Here is a 27242-nt window from a genome sequence, read left to right on the forward strand (position 1 = left end):
TCTCAGACCTTCATGGTCTCTCGATAGAGCGTCCCCTTCTACTTCCACAGCGCCCGGATCTCCACGTTCAGGGCCCCTGTGTGTATCAGGATTTAGCCCGGTTGTATTTGACGGCGTAGCTCTTGAAGCTTCCGTCCTGAGGGCCAAAGGATTTTCTGAGGCGGTCATTCAAACCATGTTGAAGGCCCGGAAACCGACTTCTGCTCATATTTATCATAGGGTCTGGAATTCTTACTTTGCTTGGTGCGCCACTAATAATCATGACGCTTACAAGTTTAGTACGGCCAAACTTTTGGCCTTTCTACAACAAGGCCTGGACTTGGGCCTTCGTCTGGCCTCCATCAAGGTTCATATTTCTGCCTTGTCGGTTTGGTTTCAGAGAAAAGTTGCGACTTTACCTGATGTTCATACGTTCACTCAGGATGTGTTGCGTATTCAACCTCCTTATGTCCCGCCTGTGGCTCCTTGGGACTTGTCGGTGGTTCTGGAGGCGTTGCAAGGGTCTCCTTTTGAGCCTCTTGAATCTGCAGACCTTAAGTGGCTTTCTCTTAAGGTATTGTTTCTGCTGGCTATTGCCTCTGCTAGACAGGTGTCGGATCTGGGTGCCTTGTCTTGTAGGTCCCCATATCCGATTTTTCACCGTGAATGGGCTGTTCTTAGAACACGTCCCGGGTACTTACCTAAGGTGGTGTCTTCTTTCCACCTTAATCAAGAGATCGTGGTTCCGGCCTTTGCCTCTCCTGGCTTGTCTTCCAAAGAGCAGTCTTTGGATGTGGTATGGGCTCTCCGTATCTATGTGAAGAGAACTGCCTCCTTTCAGAAGTCTGATTCTCTCTTTGTACTGTTTGGTTTTCACAAACGTGGCTGGCCTGCTCACAAGCAGACCCTGGCCTGATGGATTAGAATGGTGATTGCACATGCTTATGTACAGGTTGGCCTTCCAGCTCCTGCTACCATCAAGGTCCATTCTACTCGGTCTGTTGGACCTTCTTGGGCGGCCCGCCGTGGTGCGACCCTTGAACAATTGTGCAAGGCGGCTACGTGGTCCTTAGTGAACACATTCATAGGGTTCTATGCCTTCGATACTTCCGCCTCCCAGGATGCTTCCTTTGGACGCCGGGTTCTTGTGCCCGCAACAGTGTGTCCCCTCCCATGAGGAACTGCTTTAGGATATCCCCAATGTCATTTCCTGTGGAGCACAGTGTACCCCGCAGCAGAAAATGAGATTTATGGTAAGAACTTACCGTTGTTAAATCTTTTTCTGCGAGGTACACTGGGCTCCGCAGGGCGCCCACCCTGACGCACTTAGCTTCTTTGGGTTGGTATGGCATTAGCCACTGACACTTTCTCCTGTCATGAGAGTGTGGTGTATGTGGCTACTAACGGTTGTCGTCTCTTTTACCTGCTACTGCATTGGACTGGTTAACAAAAACCGAGCTCCTGTGCACGGAGGCGGCGCTATGCATTCTGGGAACAGTCAAAGCTTTTAGCCTGTTGGTGCCTCGGATCAAGATCCTACTCTACACCCCAATGTCATTCCCTGTGGAGCCCAATAAAATTATGTTTGTACTGATATTTAGGTGTAGTGGGCAGAGTTAGAACATACTGTACTTGGAATGTTCGGGAGACTCCTGCATTGTGCGGAGTCCACCCAAACTCCCGGGACGGAAGGTCCCTCTTCCGGATCCCGCTTCTCTTCCTTGTGAAGAGGGCAGGACGGGGCCTCGATGACGTGACCAGTCCCCGTCCTCGATGACGTGACCAGTCCCCGTCCTGGCTGCGTCATTGTGCTGTGATGGGCGTGCCCTTCATGATGCAAATCACATGATCACATTCCACATCACTTGCCCCTTTGACCTTCCAGCCGGGATCTCCCAGAAGGAACTTCCAAATAGTAGACTAGTATGGTTTAGGGTTAGGAGCAAATCCAGTTACTAGGGGCTAAATTTGCACATGCCATTCTACAAGGCAGAGACAGAGAAGTATTATTGTTTGCATCTCTTTCATGAGGTTTTGTACATAAGAGCAGAACGACGTGTAATTCCCTGTTTGCAGGCTACCGTTTTTCTGTATTTCCATCTCCCTTTAATTCTCTCTCCCTTCAGCTCCATTGACATGACCCGACTACCTTCACCAACCAAGGACAAGTCCTCCAAGGATATGTTCTTTGTGTCACGCCGCCCACTCACCCGCTCTTCGCCTGCCTATTGCACCAGCAGCTCGGACATCACGGAACCAGACCAGAAGATGCTGAGCGTGAACAAAAGTGTCTCCATGTTAGACTTGCAGGACAGCCGCATGAACAGTGTGTCCAATCTACAAGCTGTAGGAGACTTGCTCAACTCCAGCCAGGCCTCCATATCCGGGGGGTTACGCCCGGGGGGCCGGCTCTCCCAGGGCAGCGGGTCTAGCATTGCGGCTGGTCTGCGGCTCAGCCAAATGGGGGTCACCACCGACGGGCTCTCAGCTCAGCAGCTGCGCATTCCCTTGTCCTTCCAGAACCCGCTCTTCCACATGGCCCCCGACGGCCCCGCTGCACCACCCTCACACCCGGCGCCTCATCGGCCGGACCCTGGATCTGACGCCTTCGCCCCATTCCATGGCTACAGCAAGAGCGAGGACCTGAGTTCCGGGAAGCACTTGCTGCACAGTCACAGCTACAGCGACGATTTCAGCCGGCAGGGGTCAGAGTTCAGGTACCGGCCCCACTAGGGGGCAAAAGATTGGGGCCCAGGTGGGGAGAGTAGAGAGGTGGTGTAAAATATAACTTGATATACATATATAATAATATATGTATATATCACTATATATTTATATATAGTTAGTCCATGTTTCTGTCGTGTCAACGTTCAACACTTCCTAATGCCCAACAGACGAGGGTGTTGTTCCTGTACGAAAACATCCTCATTCTCTATAGTCTCGTTCAGCCCTGTGTAACACACCCTCATTGTGCAGCTGCTTCCCTGTAGTAGTCAGATGGGTGGACTAATGGTTGGGAGCCACAATGCGGGTGAATGTGACAAAGGGTGAGATTTATCAAAGTTTGGAGAGAGATAAAGTGGACGGAGATTAAGTGCCAACCAATCAGCTCATACCTGTCATTTTTCAAATACAGACTGCGACATGACAGGTATGCGCTGATTGGTTGACATTTTATCTCTGCATAAGCTTTGAAAAATCCCCCCCCCCCCCCCCACACACACACAATGGTCCCCGCTTTCACCCGCACTGTGAGCTGAGAGCCCCCAGACCTACATGTTCTCAGCACATAGGCGACAGGGCTGTTAGGAAGTTTTTCGCATTACACAGGCACAGCTCAGAATAGGAACACTGAATGTGCATGTACATATATGTGCTTGGAGGTGAAAACAAGTTGCCTTTGATTGGGGAAAGGAGGCGAAACTTCTTGTGGGATAAGGTCCTGAAGAAGAGTTAAGCTGCACAGCCTTCATTGTACGGTTGTGGACAGAGCTGATTGGACGGCTGCCATTTGTTATCTGATTGGCTACAGAAAACCATTCAAATTACCTTGTGTACGGTCAGGATTACTAACGCGTTTTACCCGGAAACTGTTCTTATTAGCGCTGTCATACTCCTAGATCCTGAAACACATGGGTTCCATTCTATTAGCTGGGGTGTGGGCGCTATAAGTAGAGATGAGCGGGTTCGGATTTACTCTGTTCTTAAAGCTAGAATTAACGGCGTCTGGATTCTTCTTATTGGCTAACCAAAACACCTGACATCCGAGTGCCGTTTTGAGATCCGGGTAAATCCAACCCCGCTCATCTCTAGGTATAAGGTATTCTAGTCCCCATAGTCTCCTTTTAAAATAGTGAACAATAATGAAAGTATTCAGGCAGAAATAAGGCAGGCCAACTGCGCCACTACAGCTCTTGTATAACTACAAGTTACAGCATGCCTTAACAGGATCTGGCATTTTGACACTTGTAGTTCCACCACGACTATGGAACCACAGGTTGCCTTTATGTTATGGGAATCGTTAATGCTGAGATGACGGTGGGAATTAAAGTGCAAAGCAACGTCACATCTAGAGGCACAGTATGATAACGAGACGTATAAATGGACGTAGAGCGGACAATGAGTTAGAGGCAGATTTATGTGATGCTACTTGACGGCGTATCCTGCCATAGTGTCATCACGTTACAGTAAGAGTGGTTCCCGTAAGCACTAAGAGAGTATTGAGCGTTCAGCTAATGGGTGAGAATCCAGCTGTGCCACTCGCACAGCCTCCCTCTCACTGCCCTCCATGATACATAATCAGAGAGAGCTTGTTTTTGCTGTACTGTTGTGATGAATAATGCAGTGTATGGACGAGGAGCTTGTTGGCTGTGAGTCTTATTTATAGATGTCGCATGTCTTTGCACTTGAGATGGAGATTTTGAACGCTCTCATTCTCTGTCTTTATGATACAGCAAGAGGCAGCTTTCCCTCCAAGACAATCTCCAGCACATGCTGTCACCTCCTCAAATCACCATCGGGCCCGGAGTGCAGCGGAGGCCGGAGGCGCAGCCTCCACCCCTACACAGGGGGAAATCCCAACAGCTGACGGTGCAGGCCGCCCATAAGCCCCGGCCAAGCAGCGGTAACCTCCTTCAAAGTCCAGAACCGATGTATGGGGCGGCGAGAATAAGGCAGCAGTCAGTCGAGAAAGAAGCAGGAGGGCTTAAACCCAGCATAACCAAGCAGGTACAGTCTCAGGGGCGGATTGGGATGTAAAACCAGCCCTCGAAATTTATGGGAGCAGCCCTAATGGGGGAGCGGTCTGTTGAGGGGGTGGGGTCTGTTGAGGGGCCGGGTCTCTCCTCATAGGGCCTGATTGTGCACAATTGCGGCCTTCCTTGCTACTTTTGCTGCAGTTGTGTCTGAGACCAGGGGCGGATTGGGAACTAAAAATGGCCCTGTAAGCGTTTGTAGAAGTGGCCCGAAATGGGCAGCACAAGTGGTATAACACACCGTGTAGTCATGGCAGTATCACTGGATGGCAGAGTTGCTTTACTGCAGAGATGGAATATCAGAATAACAAAATGAATGGGGGCAATGCAGTGTACTGAAAGCATTGGGCTGTCTGTCGTGAGGGGGATGGGGGGGGGGGGGGGCACATGACAACACACAAAACAGGCCCCACAGACACGTCGGCCTACCAGGAATCTTCCTGATGAACCCTATGGCCAATCCGCCCCTGGGTACTGTCAGCCTCTGAGCCAAACCTCACCCTGTCCTATGCGCTGGTTCCGCTAGTCATCGCCTGGGTAACACGTTACCTCTCTCTCCGCAGCACTCACATGCGCAGGCTACTCTTAACCCGGTCACTCCAGCCTCGGAACGCACAGTTGCCTGGGTGTCTAACATGCCTCATCTCTCAGCTGACATTGAGAGCTCACACATAGAACGAGAGGAGTACAAACTGAAGGAGTACTCCAAATCCATGGATGAGAGTCGTCTGGAGAGGGTGAGAATATGACTCCTGTAGGTCTCGTTCGTCTACCATGTTATAGCATATTACACATTGGTCTCTCTTGGCCGCCGACACCATCCTTTCTTCTTCTCCACTTTTTTACGACTGTCTTCCTTCTCTTCCTCTCTCTCTGTTGACTTATATCACATTGTTCTTCTGGTTCTCCCCTCTGTCCTTTCTCAGTGTCTTTCCTTACCTTTTCTCTGCGTCCTTCATTTCTTTGTCTCTTTCCCTCCATCTTTCCTCCGCTCTCTTCTTCTTCCCGTGTCACCCTCGCCCCCCCCCTACCACCACCTTTAGGTGAAAGAGTACGAGGAGGAGATCTACACCCTGAAAGAGCGACTCATGATGTCTAACCGAAAGCTGGAGGAATACGAGCGCCGCCTCTTCACCCAGGAAGAGCAAACCAATAAGATGCTGCAGCAATACCAGTCCCGCCTGGAGATGAGCGAGAAGCGGCTGCGACAGCAGCAGATGGAGAAGGACACACAAATCAAGAGCATCATAAACAGGTTAGAAATGGTAAATACTCTATTATTTACTTCTGGGGTTTGGGGGGAGGCGGGAGAGGGAATCCTGTGGAACTGGGATTCCCTCTAACGTAATGCTAACAATATCCAGAGAAGACCACATATAATACACTGATATTAAAATACAGCGAGGACTTAACTAGAAAATTATTTTTATCCCGCCACCGACTCGTGACAAACCTACCCCAGCCCCTACTCCATGTTCAGGGCTTTAGGGGGGCAGACCTGTCAAGCCCTGTCAAGAGGACAAGTACATATGATGCCCCATAGCAGCCAATCAGATTGCAGCTATCTTTTTGTAGAAGATACTAGGTAAATGATTGCTAGAGACTGATTGGATGTCAGCACGGACAGGTGGCTATTGTAGGTTTGTTAGCAGTGGTAATATAACCCTCATTGGATCAGAAGACATTTACATTTATAAACCTATTAAAATCTATACATTCACAATTCTAGTCCTCCATAATTATTCACCGATATACTATTACCGCTGTATCCCCAGTTATCCCTCTATGCATAACCCTGAGCCACGTCATCTCGCGTGTTTACTGCTGTATGTGTCCTTCACGACTCCCCAAGTTACCCCGTCTTGTATATGGAAGTCTTCAGAAGGATGTACATGCGTTCAGGAGCATGTAGAGGCAACCTACAGATGTGTCCACTTACGTTTATCCTCCCTGCACATTAAACGGGTTACTTTTTCTATTACAGTGCGTCGTAATCGCAAAATGATGTGAATAAGACGCACCTGCAGACTTTGCTGATTAAAGTGATATGTGGCATGCCTATTTTCTGTGTGCGACTGCAGCTGTATGTGCATACGAAATGCTACGCTACAGGGTTTTCATAGAAAACACTGTAATGTAGCATTTCCTATGCAGATACAGCCACAGTTGCACACAGAATATAGGATAGGCATGCTGCATATCATTTTACTCAGCAGAGTCTGCTTTGCGTCTTGTTCGCCCAACGATGCGAATCAGATGCATTTGTGGCAAAAAAAATAACACCCAACGCTAATGAAGTTGCACGGGACCTGTCAGCTCACTCATGTCAGGTATCTCCCACTGCAGAGCGTATTGAGGCAAGATCTATGAGGACACATCTGTGTACATTGGCGTTTCTATCATGGGTGCGATGTGTGTGGCGCACACGGGCCCCTGGGTCCAGGGGGGCCACACCGCACAAACTGCACCCATGTTGTTTTAATACTTACCTTTCTGGAGTCCCGCGATGGGCGCTGCAGCTGCGGCAAAAATCACTTCCAAAATGGCCGCCGTGCATGCGCAGTAGGCAATGAGTCTCCAGGCCATGTCAGGCACCATAGTTCCGTAGACCTGTGAATTTTCCCTTATATTATACAGTACAGGATATATTATTGTTGGGTGTGGCTCATTGGGTCGACCAGAATTAGGTCGACAGTCAATAGATCAACCCCATATGGTCGACAGGTTCAAAAGATCGACCTGTAAAAGGTAGACAATTCAAAGGGTCTATAGGGTCAAAGGTCGATGTGGTAATGGTGGACACCAAACAAGGTCAACGTAGGTTTTTTTCTTGGTTTTCCCAATCATAGTCCAAGTGGATGGTAAAGTCTGAAAAAATTTAAAAAAATGTGGAAAAAAAACTTGTGTCGACCATTGTCATGTCAACCATTTGAACCTCTCGACTTTTTGTACCTGCCAACCTAATCCAAGCGGTGGCAGTTGTATAATTGGGGAAGGAAGGGGGGATATGTGATCACAGTGTGTATGACCTGGGGCCACATATTAAGCAACTTAAACGTTATACAGGTTGAGTATCCCTTATCCAAATATTCCGAAATACAGATTTTTTTGAGTGAGAGTGAGATAGTGAAACCTTTGTTTTTTGATGGCTCAATGTACACAAACTTTGTTTAGTACACAAAGTTATTAAAAATATTGTATTAAATGACCTTCAGGCTGTGTGTATAAGGTGTATATGAAACATAAATGAATTGTGTGAATGCAGACACACTTTGTTTAATGCACAAAGTTATAAAAAATATTGGCTAAAATGACCTTCAGGCTGTGTGTATAAGGTGTATATGAAACATAAATGCATTTCTTTTCTTAGACTTAGGTCCCATCGCCATGATATCTCATTATGGTATGCAATTATTCCAAAATACAGAAAAATCCGATATCCAAAATACCTCTGGTCCCGAGCATTTTGGATAAGGGATACTCAACCTGTAATTGCATTTTTTTTAACTAGTTTCCACTCCTTTCTCTTAAAATGATTTATATGCAGACACAGTGCTTCATACCGGTGGAGTTTATAGGCTACAAGTGTGAACTACACGTCGCACAGAAAAACACAACTCACATATGCAAAAACAAGACCAGTTTCTTATTCTGTAAAAGGTTACAGGTACATCTGTAGGTAGCTAATAGCCTGACGGTAAGCGCGTCAGGGCTGGCGCAGATCCGGTTAAAAGCATGGACAAAACCTTGTGCTTTTCACAGATCATTCAGAGCGTGTTCACAAAGCCTCCCGCGCCGCAGCGTACTATGCACTTAGAGCGCAGACCCCCATTATATTGTGCTAAGTGTCAGCACTCATGAATGCTGCAGAAAGCTGACAGGTAGTGAATGCTTGATGGAAAGCGTGTGTAGAGGGCCATTTACCTCGGCTCTAGAGTGTGTCTACCAGGCTCTAAGGATTGAATGCTTGATATGAGCTTCAGCGTGGCCCAGGATTTAGCAAACGTGACAGCTCCTGTTCTGAAGGAATGCAGTGAGCTGTCGCTAATTTGAGGTAAAGGTTATATATGGGGGTCAGATTGCCCCTTCCCCTCCCCCGTTGTAAACACTTTGTTGTATTTAAACAAGGAATTGTCCGCACCCTTCTGTGATAATAACGGTGGCGGGAGATTTTCACTTTCCGATATTTCCAGCTACTATTAACGATTCACTATTTATCTTAAGCACATTTACTAACCGTCCAGGGGGGATCCACAATGTTCTCCCACAAGACCGTCACTAGGCTGACGCCCGGTTGAAGGTGGTGTAAGGCGCATCCTCACTGTGGGTGGGCTGTATCAAACCTTGGAGAGAGAGAAAGTGGAGAAGTTGCCAAAAGCAACCAATCAGCTTGTAACTGTCATTTCATAGACTGTGCTAGATTAGCGTCAGTTAGGAGCTGATTGCTTTATCTCTCTCAGAGGCTTGGTACATCTCCCCCTATATTCCAGAAATTCTGAAATGGGTTACGGAGAAGGGCATGACATACAGATGACACCAGAGTCATGAACATCACACGATTGTGTGGATGGAGGTATTGTCATCCTGGAAGACGCCTCATCGGTCAGGAGAGCACTACTTAAATATGGGGAGAATATCATTGCTCAGTGCCGTTATAAAACAATTAGCATTGACCTTGCCTTCAAGGGCAAAGACTGCCCCCAAGTCATGCCTGGAAAATGTACCCAACAATGGCCCTCATTCCGAGTTGTTCGCTCGCAAGCTGCTTTTAGCAGCTTTGCACACGCTAAGCCGCCGCCTACTGGGAGTGAATCTTAGCTTAGCAAAATTGCGAACGAAAGATTAGCAGAATTGCGAATAGACACTTCTTAGCAGTTTCTGAGTAGCTCCACACTTACTCGGCATCTGCGATCAGTTCAGTCAGTTTCGTTCCTTGTTTGACGTCACAAACACACCCAGCGTTCGCCCAGACACTCCTCCGTTTCTCCAGCCACTCCCGCGTTTTTCCCAGAAATGGTAGCGTTTTTTCACACACTCCCATAAAATGGCCAGTATCCGCCCAGAAACACCCACTTCCTGTCAATCACATTACGATCACCAGAACGAAGAAAAAAACCTCGTAATGCCGTGAGTAAAATACCTAACTGCATAGCAAATTTACTTGGCGCAGTCGCACTGCGGACATTGCGCATTAGCGACTAATCGCTCCGTTGCGAGAAAAATATAACGAACGAACAACTCGGAATGACCCCCATGTGAGATAGTATGGAAGCCTTCATTGCTGGAATCACTCATGTATGGGAGTAAAGGGCCTAATTCAGACCTGATCGCTAGGCTGCGTTTTCGAACAGCGGGCAATCAGGTCTAAATTGCGCATGTGTATGCACCGCAATGCGCAGGCGCGTCGCACGGGTACAAAGCGGATCGCCGCTCAGCGATGGGTTTGTGCGAAGGATCCATTCGCACGGGCGATCGCAAAGAGATTGACAGGAAGAGGGCGTTTGTGGGTGGCAACTGACCGTTTTCTGGGAGTGTCTGGAAAAATGCCGGCGTGTCCATGCGTTTGCAGGGAGGGTTCCTGACGTCAGTTCCGGTCCCAGACAGGCTGAAGTGATCGCAGCGGCTGAGTAAGTCCTGGGCTACTCAGAGACTGCACAAGATCAGTTTGCACAGCTCTGCTACACAAGTGTTCGCACACTTGCAAAGCGAAAATACACTCCCCTATGGGCGGCGACTGTGCGAACGCAGGACTGCAAAAAATCCCTAGCGAGCAAATAGTCTGAATTAGTTCCAGAGTTCTTTAAGCTGGTGACATCTATTTGTTGAGACCATAGCCCAGGATAATTCATCTGATTCTGGTATGATTCTGGTATCACCTTCCCCACCGCTCAGTGAGTTATTCCACCACGGAGATCGTAACCATGTGTTCTAAAGGGTATCCGGATAATGGGTTGTCAGGTCCACCCCATATGGTCGACAAGCATTAGGTTGACAGGTGCAAAAGGTCAACGGTCAATAGGTTGACAGTTGTAAATGGTCGACACACATATGGTTGACGGGGGTTTTTTGCTTGTTTTTTTTAACTGTTTCATACTATACCATCCACATGGACTACATTTGGGAATAGTTACCTTGCCCGAAGCATGGCGTGCAAAGCGGTACACTAATTGGGGTCACATGGGTTAAAATACAAAATGACACCCAAAAATGCAAAAAAAAAAAAAACAACAACCCTGTGTAACCCTTTTTTGTGTCGCCCATTTCCATGCCAGTCTTTTTAATGTGTCAACCTTTTGCACATGTCGACCTTTTCAGGTGTCTAGCTTTTCCCTGTCGACCTTTTGATCATGACGACATGTGCATGCTGACCATAGGGTGGTGACCTAGTGACTGTCGACGTAGTGATCAACACCCATTTCAGAATGTGATAAGCTCTTAATGTTCTGCCCCGACTGACTTCCAGCACTGTGTATATCTGTCATTGGACCACTGTTGAGTACACTGGCTGCTTGTGTCATGGCTTGATCAGCTGACCTGCAGTTACTCACCGGTTTTGTATTGCACTTGGAATGAATGCACACATATCAGGAGACTGGAGTGGGGCGCATCCACCCACTGGTGGACTTTGGTGGTGATGTTTTTCTCTTGGAGTTTCATGTTGACATCACCACAGACACTGTTGCTCATGTAACAAGAATTTTCAACTGTCTTGGTCACTGGAGCTCCTATAGGTCCATTCCAACAATTACCCGGAACCTACTGACGTCATGTTGGTCTGGGCTGAATGAGGGTGGCTATCTAAGACTGAGCGTCCCCTTTAATCTTCCTTCTTTCCGAAAAACACCTAAAGGTGGCCACAGGTCCTCCCTCTTTCTCTGGTGTCCTCTGGGTAGAAGCTGTAATCAGACTGATTTTCCAGTTCTTGGACATACATCACCAGCCAGTTCTCCAAGATGTTTCCCTCCTAGAAGCTCTATTGTACAAAACACCACAGGTTTCAGGGAAAACACATTCCTGGAATTAGAATGAGGCTGGCACGTACAATATGTTCCAGCATGCATAATAACCTCTCAGTGGTCGGTTCCAAGCCACACCACAGCCAATCTCTTTACCAGGTACTTTGCTAAGTGAACTGCATCAGTCTCAACACATCCATCTCTTAAAATCAAAGTACCGAGTCCACCATTCATCGGACCAGATAAGCTGTATGTTCTATGGTGGTCATTCTGAGTTGTTCGCTCGCTAGTAGTTTTTAGCAGCCGTGCAAACGCTATGCCGCCTCCCACTGGGAGTGTACTTTAGCTTAGCAGAAGTGCGAGCGAAAGGATGGCAGAGCGGCGGCAAACTTTTTTTGTGCAGTTTTAGAGTAGCTCAATACCTACTCAGCGCTTGCGATCACTTCAGACTGTTCGGTTGCTGTTTTGACGTCACGAACACGCCCTGCGTTCTCCCAGCCACACCTGCGTTTATCCGAACACTCCCTGAAATTGGTCAGTTGCCACCCAGAAACGCCCTCTCCCTGTCAATCACTCTGCGGCCAGCAGTGTGACTGAAAAGCTTCGCTAGACCCTGTGTGAAACTACATAATTTGTTGCAATAGTACAACGCGCGTGCGCATTGCGCCGCATGCGCAGAAGTGACGTTTTTTTTGTCTCATGGCTGCAGAGCGAACGAAAGCAGCTAGCGATCAACTCGGAATGACCCCCTATGGTAACATTGTATACTCAGCGTACAGTAATAACACTATACTGCGTACCTGGCTCGTTAGTGAGAGGACGCTCACAAACAGCCGCCATTCTGGCACAACGGAACTTCCAAGTCACATAAAAGTTTTGATGAAAACAAATATTGGTAAAGGTCAAGCAATAATTCTTTCATTCTCCATATTACAATGGTCACTTAATGAACTCCGTCACCTTCGTATTAGTGTATGGAAGAGGTTGCGGTATGTCATGTCAACATTCGGAAAGTCAACATGGCCTTTATGTCAGCATGTTGACATGGTCATAATATCATCATAGCATTTTTCTAGAGTTAGAGTCTGAACCTAAACCTGAGGATATTTAATTTTTTTAAACCCAAATGATCATTAAAGACGCTTCCCGTAGTGATATTCACTGATTCTTGCAGAGAAACATTGGACCCTATTCAGTAAGGATTGCAAATCCTGCTTCTTAGCAGAATTTGCAATCCCTTGACTCGCTTGCTGGGGGCCGCCCATCGCAGCGCAAAGCCGGTCAGCATGCTAACTGCCGCCCTACCATCTGCGACCTGCACTCATTGCGATCGTGCCGCATTTAGTGCGCGGTCGCAAAAATTAGGGAAGCCCTTCACCATCTTTTTGATCGGAGCAGCTGCGCGGGACATCATGCAGCCACCCCGATAACGCCGCCGACATGCCCCCATTTGGAAGCACCCGCAATGCTCTGTCACCGCCTTGCGCCCAGTAAATGCATGCGCATGCCGGGTGAAAGCAGACATTCTGGTTTGATCGCGATTTGCCATCCAACCTGAATTAGGTTCTTTGACTGCACAGAATAACGTGTAACTTGTAATCTGTTGAAGATATAAATAAAGTGAATGTATATATCAGAAGAGTATTGGGGCAATTCCCCGTTCTGCTGACGTCTGGGTCGGGGAATCGGGAAAATACATGTTGGAATTCCTCGATTCGCAGATTCCATGATTTTGGTAATACAAGGCAAGGACTCTCCATTCACACTTTAATGCCCCTGTTACCTTGTTATAGTGATTTCTAATTGGCACATGCATTATGAATTCCCGAATAATGGGTGGACCAAACTTACCAGCTGTCCCCCCCCTCCCCCCCCCCCCCCCCCTCCCTTCATTTTTAGCTACAGGCAAGTTTTCATGATCAATAAGTCAATTTCAGAAATGTTTATTGGATTAAAATATTATGACATTCCTGACAATGGGGGTAATTCCAAGTTGATCGCAGCAGGAATTTTGTTAGCAGTTGGGTAAAACCATGTGCACTGCAGGGAGGCAGATATAACATATGCAGAGAGAGATAGATTTGGGTGTGGTGAGTTCAATCTGCAATCTAAATTGCAGTGTAAAAATAAAGCATCCAGTATTTACCCTGCATAGAAACAAAATAACCCACCCAAATCTAACTCTCTCTGCAAATGTTATATCTGCCCCCCCTGCAGTGCACATGGTTTTGCCCAACTGCTAAAAAATGTCCTGCTGCGATCAACTTGGAATTACCCCCAATACTTGCAGATACATGGTTATTACAATTGAAATTAAGTAAATTAGCAAATCGAATGTAGAATGTAGACATGTACGTTTCACCTTAACCGTACTCCTGTGAGTGTTCTAATGCTCTGATTGACTTCAGGCTGTTCCAGCCCTGTGACTGTTCTAATCCGTGGCGTATCTGTAATGGATGCAGTGTACAATATGTGGTGTACATGGGCCTCTCGGGTCCAGGGGGGCCCACACCACGGACACTGCAGCCCTTTCTTCTATACTTAAAATCACCAGCAAAATGGTGGTGGCCATTTTTCCGGTGTTTTGCACATGCACAGTAGACGAATCACTGGGAAAATGGTAATTGAAGTTTTGCTGCTGATCCTTCTATGTTCCACAGTGTCTTTCTATGTGAGCCCACAAATTACACACACCGTCCTCTGGGTATTTTTTGGTATATGTAGGGTAGCGCCAGATGGAGCAAGTCTTGATCTTGAGCTTTTATGGCTCCTACTGTATGCTGACACGTAGGGATGAATAGTATGTCAGAGAACCCTCTGCCAATGTACGAGTGATGGTTCTGAAACACTTGTTCATCATTATGTGTCAGCTTAGTTGTGATTAAACCATATGCTTAAAACGCTTGTTGTGCCCCATCTGACACTAACCTTAGACATCCGGGAAAGTTCCACAAACATTGTCCCTGTTGGTTTGTTGCTTTCAGCGGCTGTGTTTTGTTTCACCTCCAGGTTGATGCTGGTGGAGGAGGAGATCAGGAAGGACCACACGCAAGAACCAATCGATATGAAGAGGAGACTTATCGAGGCTCAGGTGGAAATTACAATGTCATTGTGCCTTTGTGTGTCACATCCTCATCACACCTGTCCCGTCTGTCACCTGGGAAGAGATGGGGGGTAGGAGAGTGAGGGAAGAGGTCACTAGTGAGGGAGACAGACGGTAGCGACCCTGAGAGAGACGGTTATTTTAAACGAGATAAAGGACAGGGCAGCATTTAGACTTCTCAGGAGACCAATAGTGGGCAATAGGATATGTTTTGGATTGAGAGAAGACCAGTGATGTAGCATTAGAAAGGAAATTCAGACACTCCCCCAAATGCTAAACATTATTACTACATGGTGGAGTCACGTTATTATGACCACCAGCTAATAGCCAGAGTCGCCGACGTGTGCAGCACGGACAGCAGCTAGACGGACTGAACTGTGGTTTTAGACACACGTCTGGTTTCCCCCAGGTTCATTGTGACGGTGAGCTGCTCTGCTGTAGCGTGTCGGTCGGCCCTCACGCACCTTCATAGCCGACATTCACCTCTCACATCAATGGCACGTGGTGCTCCGCAATTTCCACGTCGGTTATTCACAGTGGTGCCATTTGTCCAGTCACTATACACCGTCACCACAGCAGCACACGGACAGGTCACACACTGCGCTTTTTCAAGGATACTGCCGCCCTTGGCCGAAAGCTGATAATCATCCCTTTTTGCAAATTGCCCCTTTTACCCATGAAAGCAACGAGTGATATGTGTGCAGACGGCCTATCACACTCCTTATATCCCCACCAAGCCAGAGCGCGACATGTGACGTACTTCATGGGCTACGCGCTGCCGACGTCAAATATAGGAGGTGGTCATAATAATGTGACTCGGCCGTATACATATTCCGTGGCCTTTGGATAAATAGACATTATTTTTCCTAACCTATATATGTGTGAGCTGAAGATTTCATCTGACAAGTGAGTTGGAAAAGCTCATAGTTTGGGCTCTCACATCTTTCCTCCTTATTCACTGCAGTAGGATCTTAGCAACAGCCACAGCTGCAGTACTCTTACTTTGCTGAAACTATGTTGCTGCACTATGTAATACGTTGCAAAGCAGCCAATACCTCTGAGTCTTATTGTCTATTGGGGAACGTGAATGTAATGAAGAATGACTGTCTCTCTCCTCTAAACAACAGCTTATTGGAGTGGGGGGGGGGGGGGGGGGATTGAAGTGGAGAGAGAATGATGAAGCAGTGGGGAGCAGGAGGGCGATTAGAAAGAGATACTCAGAGGTGGGGAAGATGGTGAAAATGAGCCATTATTATTGTTATACTTTATTTAATTAGAACCAGCATATAGCGCAGCATTGTGACGGAAGCCGGGTAAGGCAGCAGGTTAATGAGAAAGAGAGGAAGGTAAGAAGTGCAGGTTTCATTATTTCACCAGTCTCGTGTCTGAATCATTTCATTATCACCGCGTTAGATAGCAATACTGAGTGCTGTAGTATAATCCCTGTCCCTGAGCTGCTGGAACCTTCCCAGCAATACATATCAGTCTATGATGCCAGTATCTTACCCAAACCAGAGGACTAAAAATATAAAGTAGTTGTGCTGAAATTAAAGGATACACTGACATGGGTTCAATTAATAAAAGTGAAATTATACTTCATGTGGGTTGCTCATCCGCCAGTTATCTGGGTCCCCGGGGCTGTAATAGCCCTACACGCACTCCTGTCACCCCTATATTGCCCCTCCCGTGTTACAAGTTCAGATTTGTCCTAGTCCTGTGAATATTCTAATGCTCTGATTGGCTGCAGGCTTACATGGATGGGAAGTGCGCGGAGGCGGGGCTTTGACAACTGCCTAGTCTGTATCAAACTGACCAAAGAAGAGGAAAGATTTTCATTTGTGTATGTGTTGTTGTTTTTTTTTTTTTTTATTCTAATTGACCTTTGCACTATATTTCCACTTATACATATGTTAGTTTTAAGTACCGACCTGGAATATAGAAGAGGAGCCAGGAACTGGATATCATAGAGTAACCATAGAGTAAGAGTCAGTAACAACAGTCAATGACAGTCATGGAGTCAGGTGCTCTGATCTGGGGGACAGCCTGAGCCTCTGGGTCACACTCTGATACTTCCTGGTGTGGATGTACTGTTAAAGGATGATTCAGTTGCGGACAGGTTGAGCGCTCAGAAAGAAGTGTGGATCTCCGCCAGTCTGCAGCGTTGGCCGCATCTATTTGCCAGGTCCCGCCCTATCCTTCTGGTGGTGAAAGTAGCTGTCAGCCACTATCCTCCGCACACGCTAGGACCAGCGCTATTCTTGGTGCAAGAAATCCGTCCGAAACCTCTGAAATGCCCGCAGTTCTGTCTGACTCAAGTGTAGGTGCGGCTGAGTCTAGACACGTATGACCTTAAGCCACCCCTTGTTACTCACAGTTGATTAGGCTCGGCTAGACTTCTCCTGGAGAGCTCCCCATGTTGTGTTAGGCTTTTGCGTTCAGACTCTCCACTTGGATATTTTCCTTAGGTTGCAACCAAACAAAAAATAATTGAAGCGCTATACAACCAGATTATATTTTTTAAAATTTATTCTCACCAATAGACAACACCTATAAACAAACAAACACTTAACACACGGCCGGTGTATAAAATATTTAAAAAATAGCAATTGCTTCAAGTAATAATTAGTATTATTAGAACCACCAATCCATTGGGACTATTCATTAGTTAAGTAACCAGTGCACAATGATAATTCAACACAGATATATTACGTTGATTTTCTATTAATTGAAACCACAGTCCAGATTGAACCATTAGCAAACAGTCACTTAGACGTAGATATTAAATCATGTCCACAGCTTATGATGCATGCATCAATATATTTAAGCTTTCCTGTAAAGCCAAAGCAAAACTTGCGTGATGTAATATAATCCAATCCAGATTTAGTGCTTATAGTGCAATTAATTTTGTGAATGATGCAAAAGTCAGCAAGCACTTTTTAACTTATTATGTGTCCCGTCAGCGCGGGTAGGTAAGGACAGTGGTATCTTGGTTGGCTTACTGTGCATTGATCGTAATCGGTGTCTGCAGACTCCACCGGGAAACGATCTCCCCTCCAGCGGCCGAAGATGCTGTATGCCGCAAAAGCTGATCCGGGGTCTGGCCACACCAAGTCCGTTCGTTGTATGTCCCACCGATGGTCAAACAGTCACAGCCGTGTTTAAGGTGCAACCTCTCTACGCGTTTCTCCGCCTTTAACTCGGCGGCTTCCTCAGGAGTAATGATGCCGGTGCTCCCGTCTGTTCATTTAAATAGCACGTCTTTCCTCAATTACCGGGCACTCTGGCATCACCTGCGCTGGTTCTATGCGCTTCACTTGCGTGTCACCGCTCATCAGTTTCTCTATTCCATTGATTGGTATATAGATAATACATGCACGTTCTTGGTCTAATCGTTAATAATGCATACATATTTCATATATAACATATAGAATACATGTTGAATCCCAATTATAACCAAATATTACTTCTTTTATAAAAAGAAATGGATTTTTCTAAATATATAAAAATGACAGCAATTAACATGAAACTTGTCGGCAATCTCTCCACACTGCCTATTTAGAAAACCACTTGCATGTGGGGAGGGGGATAATTCCCCCCACCGACACACAACGGCCTTAACGCAGGGAATTCCCCCCATTATAGCACACGATGTCAGAAACATTTATCTATAATAAACATAAAAATATGAATGATAAAGATGAATGGAATGAAAATAAAAATAAAAATAGAAATAAACATAAAAATAGAGATAGATATTTCAATCTATTAATTACTTAGTAGACCATATCTATATAACCCGGTGGTCACCACCACCAATTATATACTCCATAATTGAGCCGCAATCCCCATATTATCACATCCCCAAGAATTCAAAAATTCATAACATTATTTAATGTCAATATTCTAGTTAGCAAGATTATCTTCTCAATTATTACGTCTAAGGCATAGTGGGTATTCCGCAAGGGGGATTTATTAATAAATATTATTTAACTCTACCGTATCATTCAACCCATTCGGTACCAATGTCCCCAACCGGAATATCCAGTATGCCTCCCTCTTGCAAAGGAGGCCATATCGATCCCCTCCCCGAGCTGTTTTTCTTATCTGTTCAATGGCGAACATCTGAATGTTACTTAAATTCCCCAATTTACAATTTGTGATGTGCGCATAAAGGCTTAGTTTCCTTGTTTTATTAACTATATTCCTCTTATGCTCCATCAATCTATCATGTACAGCTCTGGTAGTCCGACCCACATATTGTTTCTTACAACCACAGATGAGTAAATAAATCACAAACGAAGACTTGCAATTAATAAAATCCTTAATATCAATTATAATGAAAAATCACACAATATTAGAAATGGATGATATCCTGAAGGGTGGATCTGGGTGTAGTGATAAAGTGACGTTTAGAAGGTCTGATAATCTTAAATTAAGGTTGGCGCCAAGCCATATGAGGAATAAGAAATCGGTAAATAACACAATAAGTTGGTTGCCAGAGAAACCTTTAGGCTTCCACAAGTGTGGGAATATTAGATGTCAGACCTGCCAATTTTGTCATCGTAAAGTGACTACTTTTGAGTCCCTAAATACAGGAGAATCATTTGATATTAAGGATTTTATTAATTGCAAGTCTTCGTTTGTGATTTATTTACTCATCTGTGGTTGTAAGAAACAATATGTGGGTCGGACTACCAGAGCTGTACATGATAGATTGATGGAGCATAAGAGGAATATAGTTAATAAAACAAGGAAACTAAGCCTTTATGCGCACATCACAAATTGTAAATTGGGGAATTTAAGTAACATTCAGATGTTCGCCATTGAACAGATAAGAAAAACAGCTCGGGGAGGGGATCGATATGGCCTCCTTTGCAAGAGGGAGGCATACTGGATATTCCGGTTGGGGACATTGGTACCGAATGGGTTGAATGATACGGTAGAGTTAAATAATATTTACTAATAAATCCCCCTTGCGGAATACCCACTATGCCTTAGACGTAATAATTGAGAAGATAATCTTGCTAACTAGAATATTGACATTAAATAATGTTATGAATTTTTGAATTCTTGGGGATGTGATAATATGGGGATTGCGGCTCAATTATGGAGTATATAATTGGTGGTGGTGACCACCGGGTTATATAGATATGGTCTACTAAGTAATTAATAGATTGAAATATCTATCTCTATTTTTATGTTTATTTCTATTTTTATTTTCATTCCATTCATCTTTATCATTCATATTTTTATGTTTATTATAGATAAATGTTTCTGACATCGTGTGCTATAATGGGGGGAATTCCCTGCGTTAAGGCCGTTGTGTGTCGGTGGGGGGAATTATCCCCCTCCCCACATGCAAGTGGTTTTCTAAATAGGCAGTGTGGAGAGATTGCCGACAAGTTTCATGTTAATTGCTGTCATTTTTATATATTTAGAAAAATCCATTTCTTTTTATAAAAGAAGTAATATTTGGTTATAATTGGGATTCAACATGTATTCTATATGTTATATATGAAATATGTATGCATTATTAACGATTAGACCAAGAACGTGCATGTATTATCTATATACCAATCAATGGAATAGAGAAACTGATGAGCGGTGACACGCAAGTGAAGCGCATAGAACCAGCGCAGGTGATGCCAGAGTGCCCGGTAATTGAGGAAAGACGTGCTATTTAAATGAACAGACGGGAGCACCGGCATCATTACTCCTGAGGAAGCCGCCGAGTTAAAGGCGGAGAAACGCGTAGAGAGGTTGCACCTTAAACACGGCTGTGACTGTTTGACCATCGGTGGGACATACAACGAACGGACTTGGTGTGGCCAGACCCCGGATCAGCTTTTGCGGCATACAGCATCTTCGGCCGCTGGAGGGGAGATCGTTTCCCGGTGGAGTCTGCAGACACCGATTACGATCAATGCACAGTAAGCCAACCAAGATACCACTGTCCTTACCTACCCGCGCTGACGGGACACATAATAAGTTAAAAAGTGCTTGCTGACTTTTGCATCATTCACAAAATTAATTGCACTATAAGCACTAAATCTGGATTGGATTATATTACATCACGCAAGTTTTGCTTTGGCTTTACAGGAAAGCTTAAATATATTGATGCATGCATCATAAGCTGTGGACATGATTTAATATCTATGTCTAAGTGACTGTTTGCTAATGGTTCAATCTGGACTGTGGTTTCAATTAATAGAAAATCAACGTAATATATCTGTGTTGAATTATCATTGTGCACTGGTTACTTAACTAATGAATAGTCCTAATGGATTGGTGGTTCTAATAATACTAATTATTACTTGAAGCAATTGCTATTTTTTAAATATTTTATACACCGGCCGTGTGTTAAGTGTTTGTTTGTTTATAGGTGTTGTCTATTGGTGAGAATAAATTTTAAAAAATATAATCTGGTTGTATAGCGCTTCAATTATATTTTTTGTTTGGTTGCACTTTTTTGGGAGAAACAGTGATCTCCCTATCATTTGGAGCAGCAATACACCCAGATATTAGTAGGGAATTTTCCCTAAATTAAGTCAGCGCCTAGACCAAATCTTTTTGTGTTTTCCTTAGGTTGGATTGTGTTTTCTTCAAAAGGTCTTACAGTGACTGTCTAGCATATTAGGGGTTATTCAGATCCCGTAGTAATTTCTGCGGGATGCACAAAGCACCGATTATCGGTACTTTGCGCATGTGCAGGACCAATTCTGCGGGAACTGTTCCTGCGATGAAAGTAGCAGGACGGCAGCAGACTAGCAGTGATTGGAGGGCGGGGAGGGGGTAGCGACGGCCTCCATTTGTGAAAACGGAGACATGTCACCGCCATTTAGGGGGAGGGAAGAGGCCAGGGATCTCCGTCGTAGGACTCCTGCTGCATCACCATACAGCGCTATCACTGCTGCTTCCAAGGAAGTGATAGCACCTCCAACCAGATCTGATTCAGGCCCCTTGTGTTTGGATTTGTGATGTAGCGCCTGATTCAGAGTATGGCGCAATGCTGATGTTTTCCCAGTTGATTTTTACCTACTCAGCATGGGTGAAAACTCCAGAAAACCCATACAGCGCATGCGTCCCCCTGATTATATGCAGAGAACGCTGTTGCATATGAAGTCCTTTATACTATAGCTGGTCCCGGATAACCATGGTCGTTCCTGTGATGTGACTGGGAGGTGGCCTGAATTGTGCGCATAAAAAGGACATCTCATAGGCGTGTTATGGAATTGTCACAGGCGTGTTAGGGAAGGTGGTGCCTCAGAGGCGATGTTCAGACTTATATGAGATGGATCACTGAGCAGACCATAACTTTTAACAAATGTCAATGGTGGTCATGATGGTGTGCCAATGGTGGACTGTGCAGAGCCATGTGGTCCCACTGTGACATTCTGCCATATTGTGGTTGACTTTACAGTATAGACTCTCCATTTTGTACATGGTACATGAGAGTGGGCAGTATTTTCTTCAGAATGTCTTGCAGTGGGATTCCGCCATATTGTTGTTGGCTTTACAATATAGACTCTCCATTTTGTACATGATACATGAGAGTGGGCAGTATTTTCTTCAGAATGTCTTGCAGTGGGATTCCGCCATATTGTTGTTGGCTTTACAATGTAGACTCTCCATTTTGTACACGGTACATGAGAGTGGGCAGTATTTTCCTCAGAATGTCTTGCAGTGGGATTCCGCTATATTATACATTCTCCATTCTGGGTGTGGTATATGATATTGAGCATATTTTCTTCATAATGTCATATTGACTGTGTGATACTGACTCCTCACTTTGGAAATGGTATATTAAAGTGGATAGTATATTTTTGTCTTGCAGAAACATCCTGCAGTGTTGGGATTGGATAGTTTGTGATATACACATGCCTTGTTTATATGGTATATGAGATTGGAGCGCAAAGTCTTTAGAAAGTCTTGCAGAGAAATTCTGTCACGTTGGAGTCTGATGTTGTCATAGAATCTCCATTTTGAGGTTGGCTGTACGATTTAGGCTCATCATTTTGGATTTGTCTTATCTCACTGCATAGGATCCTTTCCAGAATGTCCCACGGTGAAGTGCTGACATATTCATGTAGCTATATGATATAGGTGCTAATGCAGAGTTGAATGCCAGTCTGTCTGTGCAGCATTCATGGGTACGATACATTAGATTAGACAGTGTTTCTTTATTTTACCCTGCAGAGATATTCTACCATATTGTGGTTGGCTTTGTAATACAGACTTTCCATTTTGGGTCGATACATGAGATTGGGCAGTGTTTCCTTCATTTTATCCTGCAGTGGTATTCTACCATTTTGTGGTTGGCTTTGTAATACAGACTTTTCATTTTGAGTACGATACATGAGATTGGGACAGTGTTTCCTTCATTATATCCTGCAGTGGTATTCTACCATTTTGTGACCTTGAGATAAAAAGTCTCCATTTTGAATCTGGTACATGAGATTAGATAGTATTTTCTCCAGGGAGTCCTGCAGTGGAATTCTATCATATTGTGTTCTACTTTGTGATATAGACTTTCAGGGCCAAATGCGATACCATGAAAGTGGCAGCTAGTGTCACAATATTGGCGATACAGCCGCTAGATTTAAAGCGAAAATTTGTTTTTTTTTCCAAAAGTTTTTTATTGACAGGTGGACATGATAACAATACAAAACAGAGACAACATGTATTACAGAAGATTGCTAAGAAATGCATATAGTCGTAATAGTAACAATAGTAGTGCTCCACGTAGACCTAAACGGATATCAGAATTCCACATTAGAGGAAACAATCAGTTATCGTATCAGCAAGAGACAATAATGGTAATAGTAATAATAAAAAGAATAAATAAATAAAAAAAGAGAAAAAAAATTAAAAAATAATAATAAAAGGGACAGTAGGACATTTATGAAAAGTGCGATCAGAAGGGGGCTGTAGAATCAAGGGTCTCCAAGATATACCATTTAGTGTCCTTAAAACATTTCCGAAGAGCCTCTTTTATAATCAGGGGGAGAGTCAGGATATAAGGTAGCCAAATATGGAAATACTGTTCAGTCAGTTTTTCTTTCTGTAAAGTAGTGTTAGTCCAGTCCAGGTGGGTGCAATAGTGAAATAGGGATAGGATCGGCAGAAATCCATTGGGAGAGGATTGTCTTAGTGGCAGCTGCTAGTTTAATTAGTAAAATGCGCTGTCCTTTAGACAGCTTGACGTGAGAGGATTTTGTATATATACCCCAAAACGCCCATGTCTTGGTGATAGTAAACTGTAGCTGTAGGTCTGTTGTGATGTATGACTGGAGTGCTTGCACCTTAGGACAGGACCATAGGCAATGAACAAGATCTGTGTCTGGAGCAGCGCATTTGAAACAATGAGATGAGGAAGCGGCTCCCATAAGGTGTCGCAACTTGGGGGTGACATATGCTCTATGTAGGATTTTCTGATGCATTTCCGAGTATGAGACTGAGCCTAGTGTTTTATCCAAATAAGTATTGGCCTCCAGAATCAACTTCAAAGAGAGATCTGGATTTCAGGAGACCTACTGAGCCAGACTCTATGTTTAGTAAGGCGCGAGAGTGTGAGTGTATGAGAGCTGTGGGAAAACTACTATTCGGGTCAAGACGCACGTGTCACAACTGAGGGCCTGAGCTGACGGGAGGCAGCCTCAGTTGTAGGGGCTGAGATGTACCGGAACCTGGGAGGTTGTATCAGACCCCTGGACATGTAAGTAACATGAATAATAACTGCCCGAAGGCGTGACCACGACAACTTAGATAAAAGTCAATGATGTTTATTATGACAACTCCGCATCACAGCAGCAATAAAAGAAAACATAAAAGTCAGCAAAGAATAAATACAGTTCCTGAGTACTACAGCATGGCAGGAGCCACAGGGCACTGGTAGTGTGAGATAGTTCTTATGATCTTCTAGATGGAAAGTCCTTACCAGGCCCGGCTGTAGCAATGGAGATAACCCAGGATTGTACCAGCTGGTGTTCCAGGAAGAGCTGGATTGCTGAAGGTAAAACAGCTGCTGTGGATACTGGCTGGAACCAGACTGTTGTTAGCACGGAGTGGATACTGGCTGGAACCAGTTAAATAATAAATGAACTTTGGGAGCGATGAAATGTGAACTGAAATGTAGAATTTGAGAGCGGAGAAATAATAATTCCGGTGGAGAGTGGTAAAGTGTAGAAAGGACACCGGCCCTTTAAGGGAAGCTGTACTCTGCTGGAAGCTGAGGCTGGAAGCAGGTAGTGTTGTAGCTGGAAACAGATGAATCCACAATGGATTGGAGAGTCAGGCTACACCGCAGGTGGAATGCTGGTGCGGGTCTCTATGGTGGAAGTCTTGAGACAGGAGCTGGAACCTGGAAGACAATCATAGAAGAGAGACAAACAGGAACTAGGTTTGACAACCAAAGCACTGACGTCTTCCTTGCCCAGGTACAGCTTACTTATACCTGCAGCAAGGAAGGGGTTGGCTAGGCAATTATGCAAATCAACAACACAGACAGCAGATTGGTGGAAATGATCAGATGACAGAATCCAAGATGGCTGCGCCCATGCAGACACTTGGAGGGAAGTTTGGTTTGTAATCCATGTGGTCTGGGAAACAGTAATGGCGGCGCCGGAGACAGGAGACGCCAGGCTGATAGATGCACATTTAACCACGCGGGCACAGCGGAGGCCGCGGCTGATGAAAAGACCACTCTGCATGTGGAAACTCAGGAACAGCGGAATCCGGTCCTGGAACGCTGAGCCCGCCTTAGGAGGCATCTGAAGGGTAAGTAATGGCGTCCAGATACCCGGATCGTGACAGCACGGTTTTATCCAGATTGTGAGATTTATCCTGTAATGGTAGTAAGGATAGAACTTTCTGCACATAGCTACAGGCTTGAAGGAAGGGGAATAAAGGGATTTGTAGGTATGGAAATCGTGCCATAACCTGGGAATGTGTGAGCAAGGCCAAAGTCTCAGCGTCTAGGAAATGATGTATGTATTTCAGACCTCCATCGTACCAAGTATGAAATAATAAGATTTTAAACCTACCGGTAAATCTTTTTCTCCTAGTCCGTAGAGGATGCTGGGGACTCCGTAAGGAACATGGGTATAGACGGGCTCCGCAGGAGACATGGGCACTCTAAAGACTTTAGATGGGTGTGCACTGGCTCCTCCCTCTATGCCCCTCCTCCAGACCTCAGTTAAAGAACTGTGCCCAGAGGAAACGGACAGTACGAGGAAAGGATTTTTGTTAATCTAAGGGCAAGATACATACCAGCCCACACCATCCACACCGTACAACATGGAATATACAAACCAGTTAACAGTATGAAACAAAACAGCATCAGCCAGAGACTGATCAAACTGTAACATAACCCTTATGTAAGCAATAACTATATACAAGCCTTGCAGAATTTAGTCCGCACTGGGACGGGTGCCCAGCATCCTCTACGGACTAGGAGAAAAAGATTTACCGGTAGGTTTAAAATCTTATTTTCTCTTACGTCCTAGAGGATGCTGGGGACTCCGTAAGGACCATGGGGATTATACCAAAGCTCCAGACCGGGCGGGAGAGTGCGGATGACTCTGCAGCACCGATTGAGCAAACATGAGGTCCTCCTCAGCCAAGGTATCAAACTTATAGAATTTAGCAAAAGTGTTTGAACCCGACCAAGTAGCTGCTCGGCAAAGTTGTAATGCCGAGACACCTCGGGCAGCCGCCCAAGAAGAGCCCACCCTCCTAGTGGAATGGGCCTTTACCGAATTTGGTAACGGCAATCAAGCCGAAGAATGAGCCTGCTGAATTGTGTTACAGATCCAGCGGGCAATAGTCTGCTTAGAAGCAGGAGCACCAACCTTGTTGGCTGCATACAGGACAAACAGTGCCTCTGTTTCCCTAACCCGAGCCGTCCTGGCTACATAAACTTTTAAGGCCCTGACTACATCAAGAGACTTGGAATCCTCCAAGTCACCCGTAGCCACAGGCACCACAATAGGTTGGTTCATATGAAACGATGAAACCACCTTAGGCAGAAATTGCGGACGAGTCCTCAACTCTGCTCTATCCACATGGAAAATCAGATAGGGGCTTTTGTGAGACAAAGTCGCCAATTCGGACACCCGCCTCGCAGATGCCAAGGCTAACAACATGACCACTTTCCAAGTGAGAAATTTTAACTCAACTGTTTGAAGAGGTTCAAACCAGTGTGACTTAAGGAACTGTAACACCACGTTAAGGTTCCATGGCACCACTGGGGGCACAAAAGGAGGCTGGACTTCTGGGAGAGAAGCCAATTCCTTCTGAAAGAATATTGACAGGGCCGAAATCTGCACCTTAATGGAGCCTAACTTTAAGCCCATGTCTGCAGAAAGTGGAGAAAACGGCCCAGGTGGAAATTTTCCGTAGGAGCATTCTTGGCTTCACACCAAGATACATATTTCCTCCAGATACGGTGAT

General features: G+C 45.3%; 1 protein-coding gene across 12 annotated transcripts in view; it reads left to right on the plus strand.

The window, feature by feature from the left end:
• SYNGAP1 (synaptic Ras GTPase activating protein 1) overlaps positions 1–27242 on the plus strand; it is a 496744-nt gene that overhangs the window by 438415 nt on the left and 31087 nt on the right. For 9 of the 12 annotated variants that reach the window (XM_063938275.1, XM_063938282.1, XM_063938277.1 and 6 more), the window contains 5 exons: positions 2106–2696; positions 4434–4707; positions 5297–5470; positions 5777–5988; positions 14699–14780. In XM_063938275.1, coding sequence (XP_063794345.1) covers positions 2106–2696; positions 4434–4707; positions 5297–5470; positions 5777–5988; positions 14699–14780 — 1333 coding nt within the window. Of the gene's footprint in view, positions 1–2105; positions 2697–4433; positions 4708–5296; positions 5471–5776; positions 5999–14698; positions 14781–27242 lie in introns of all 12 variants that reach the window. The other 3 variants (XM_063938281.1, XM_063938276.1, XM_063938278.1) reach the window with 2 other exon arrangements.

The sequence above is a fragment of the Pseudophryne corroboree genome, chromosome 8 (genome assembly GCF_028390025.1).
Source record: "Pseudophryne corroboree isolate aPseCor3 chromosome 8, aPseCor3.hap2, whole genome shotgun sequence".
NCBI classification, from domain to species: Eukaryota; Metazoa; Chordata; class Amphibia; order Anura; family Myobatrachidae; genus Pseudophryne; species Pseudophryne corroboree.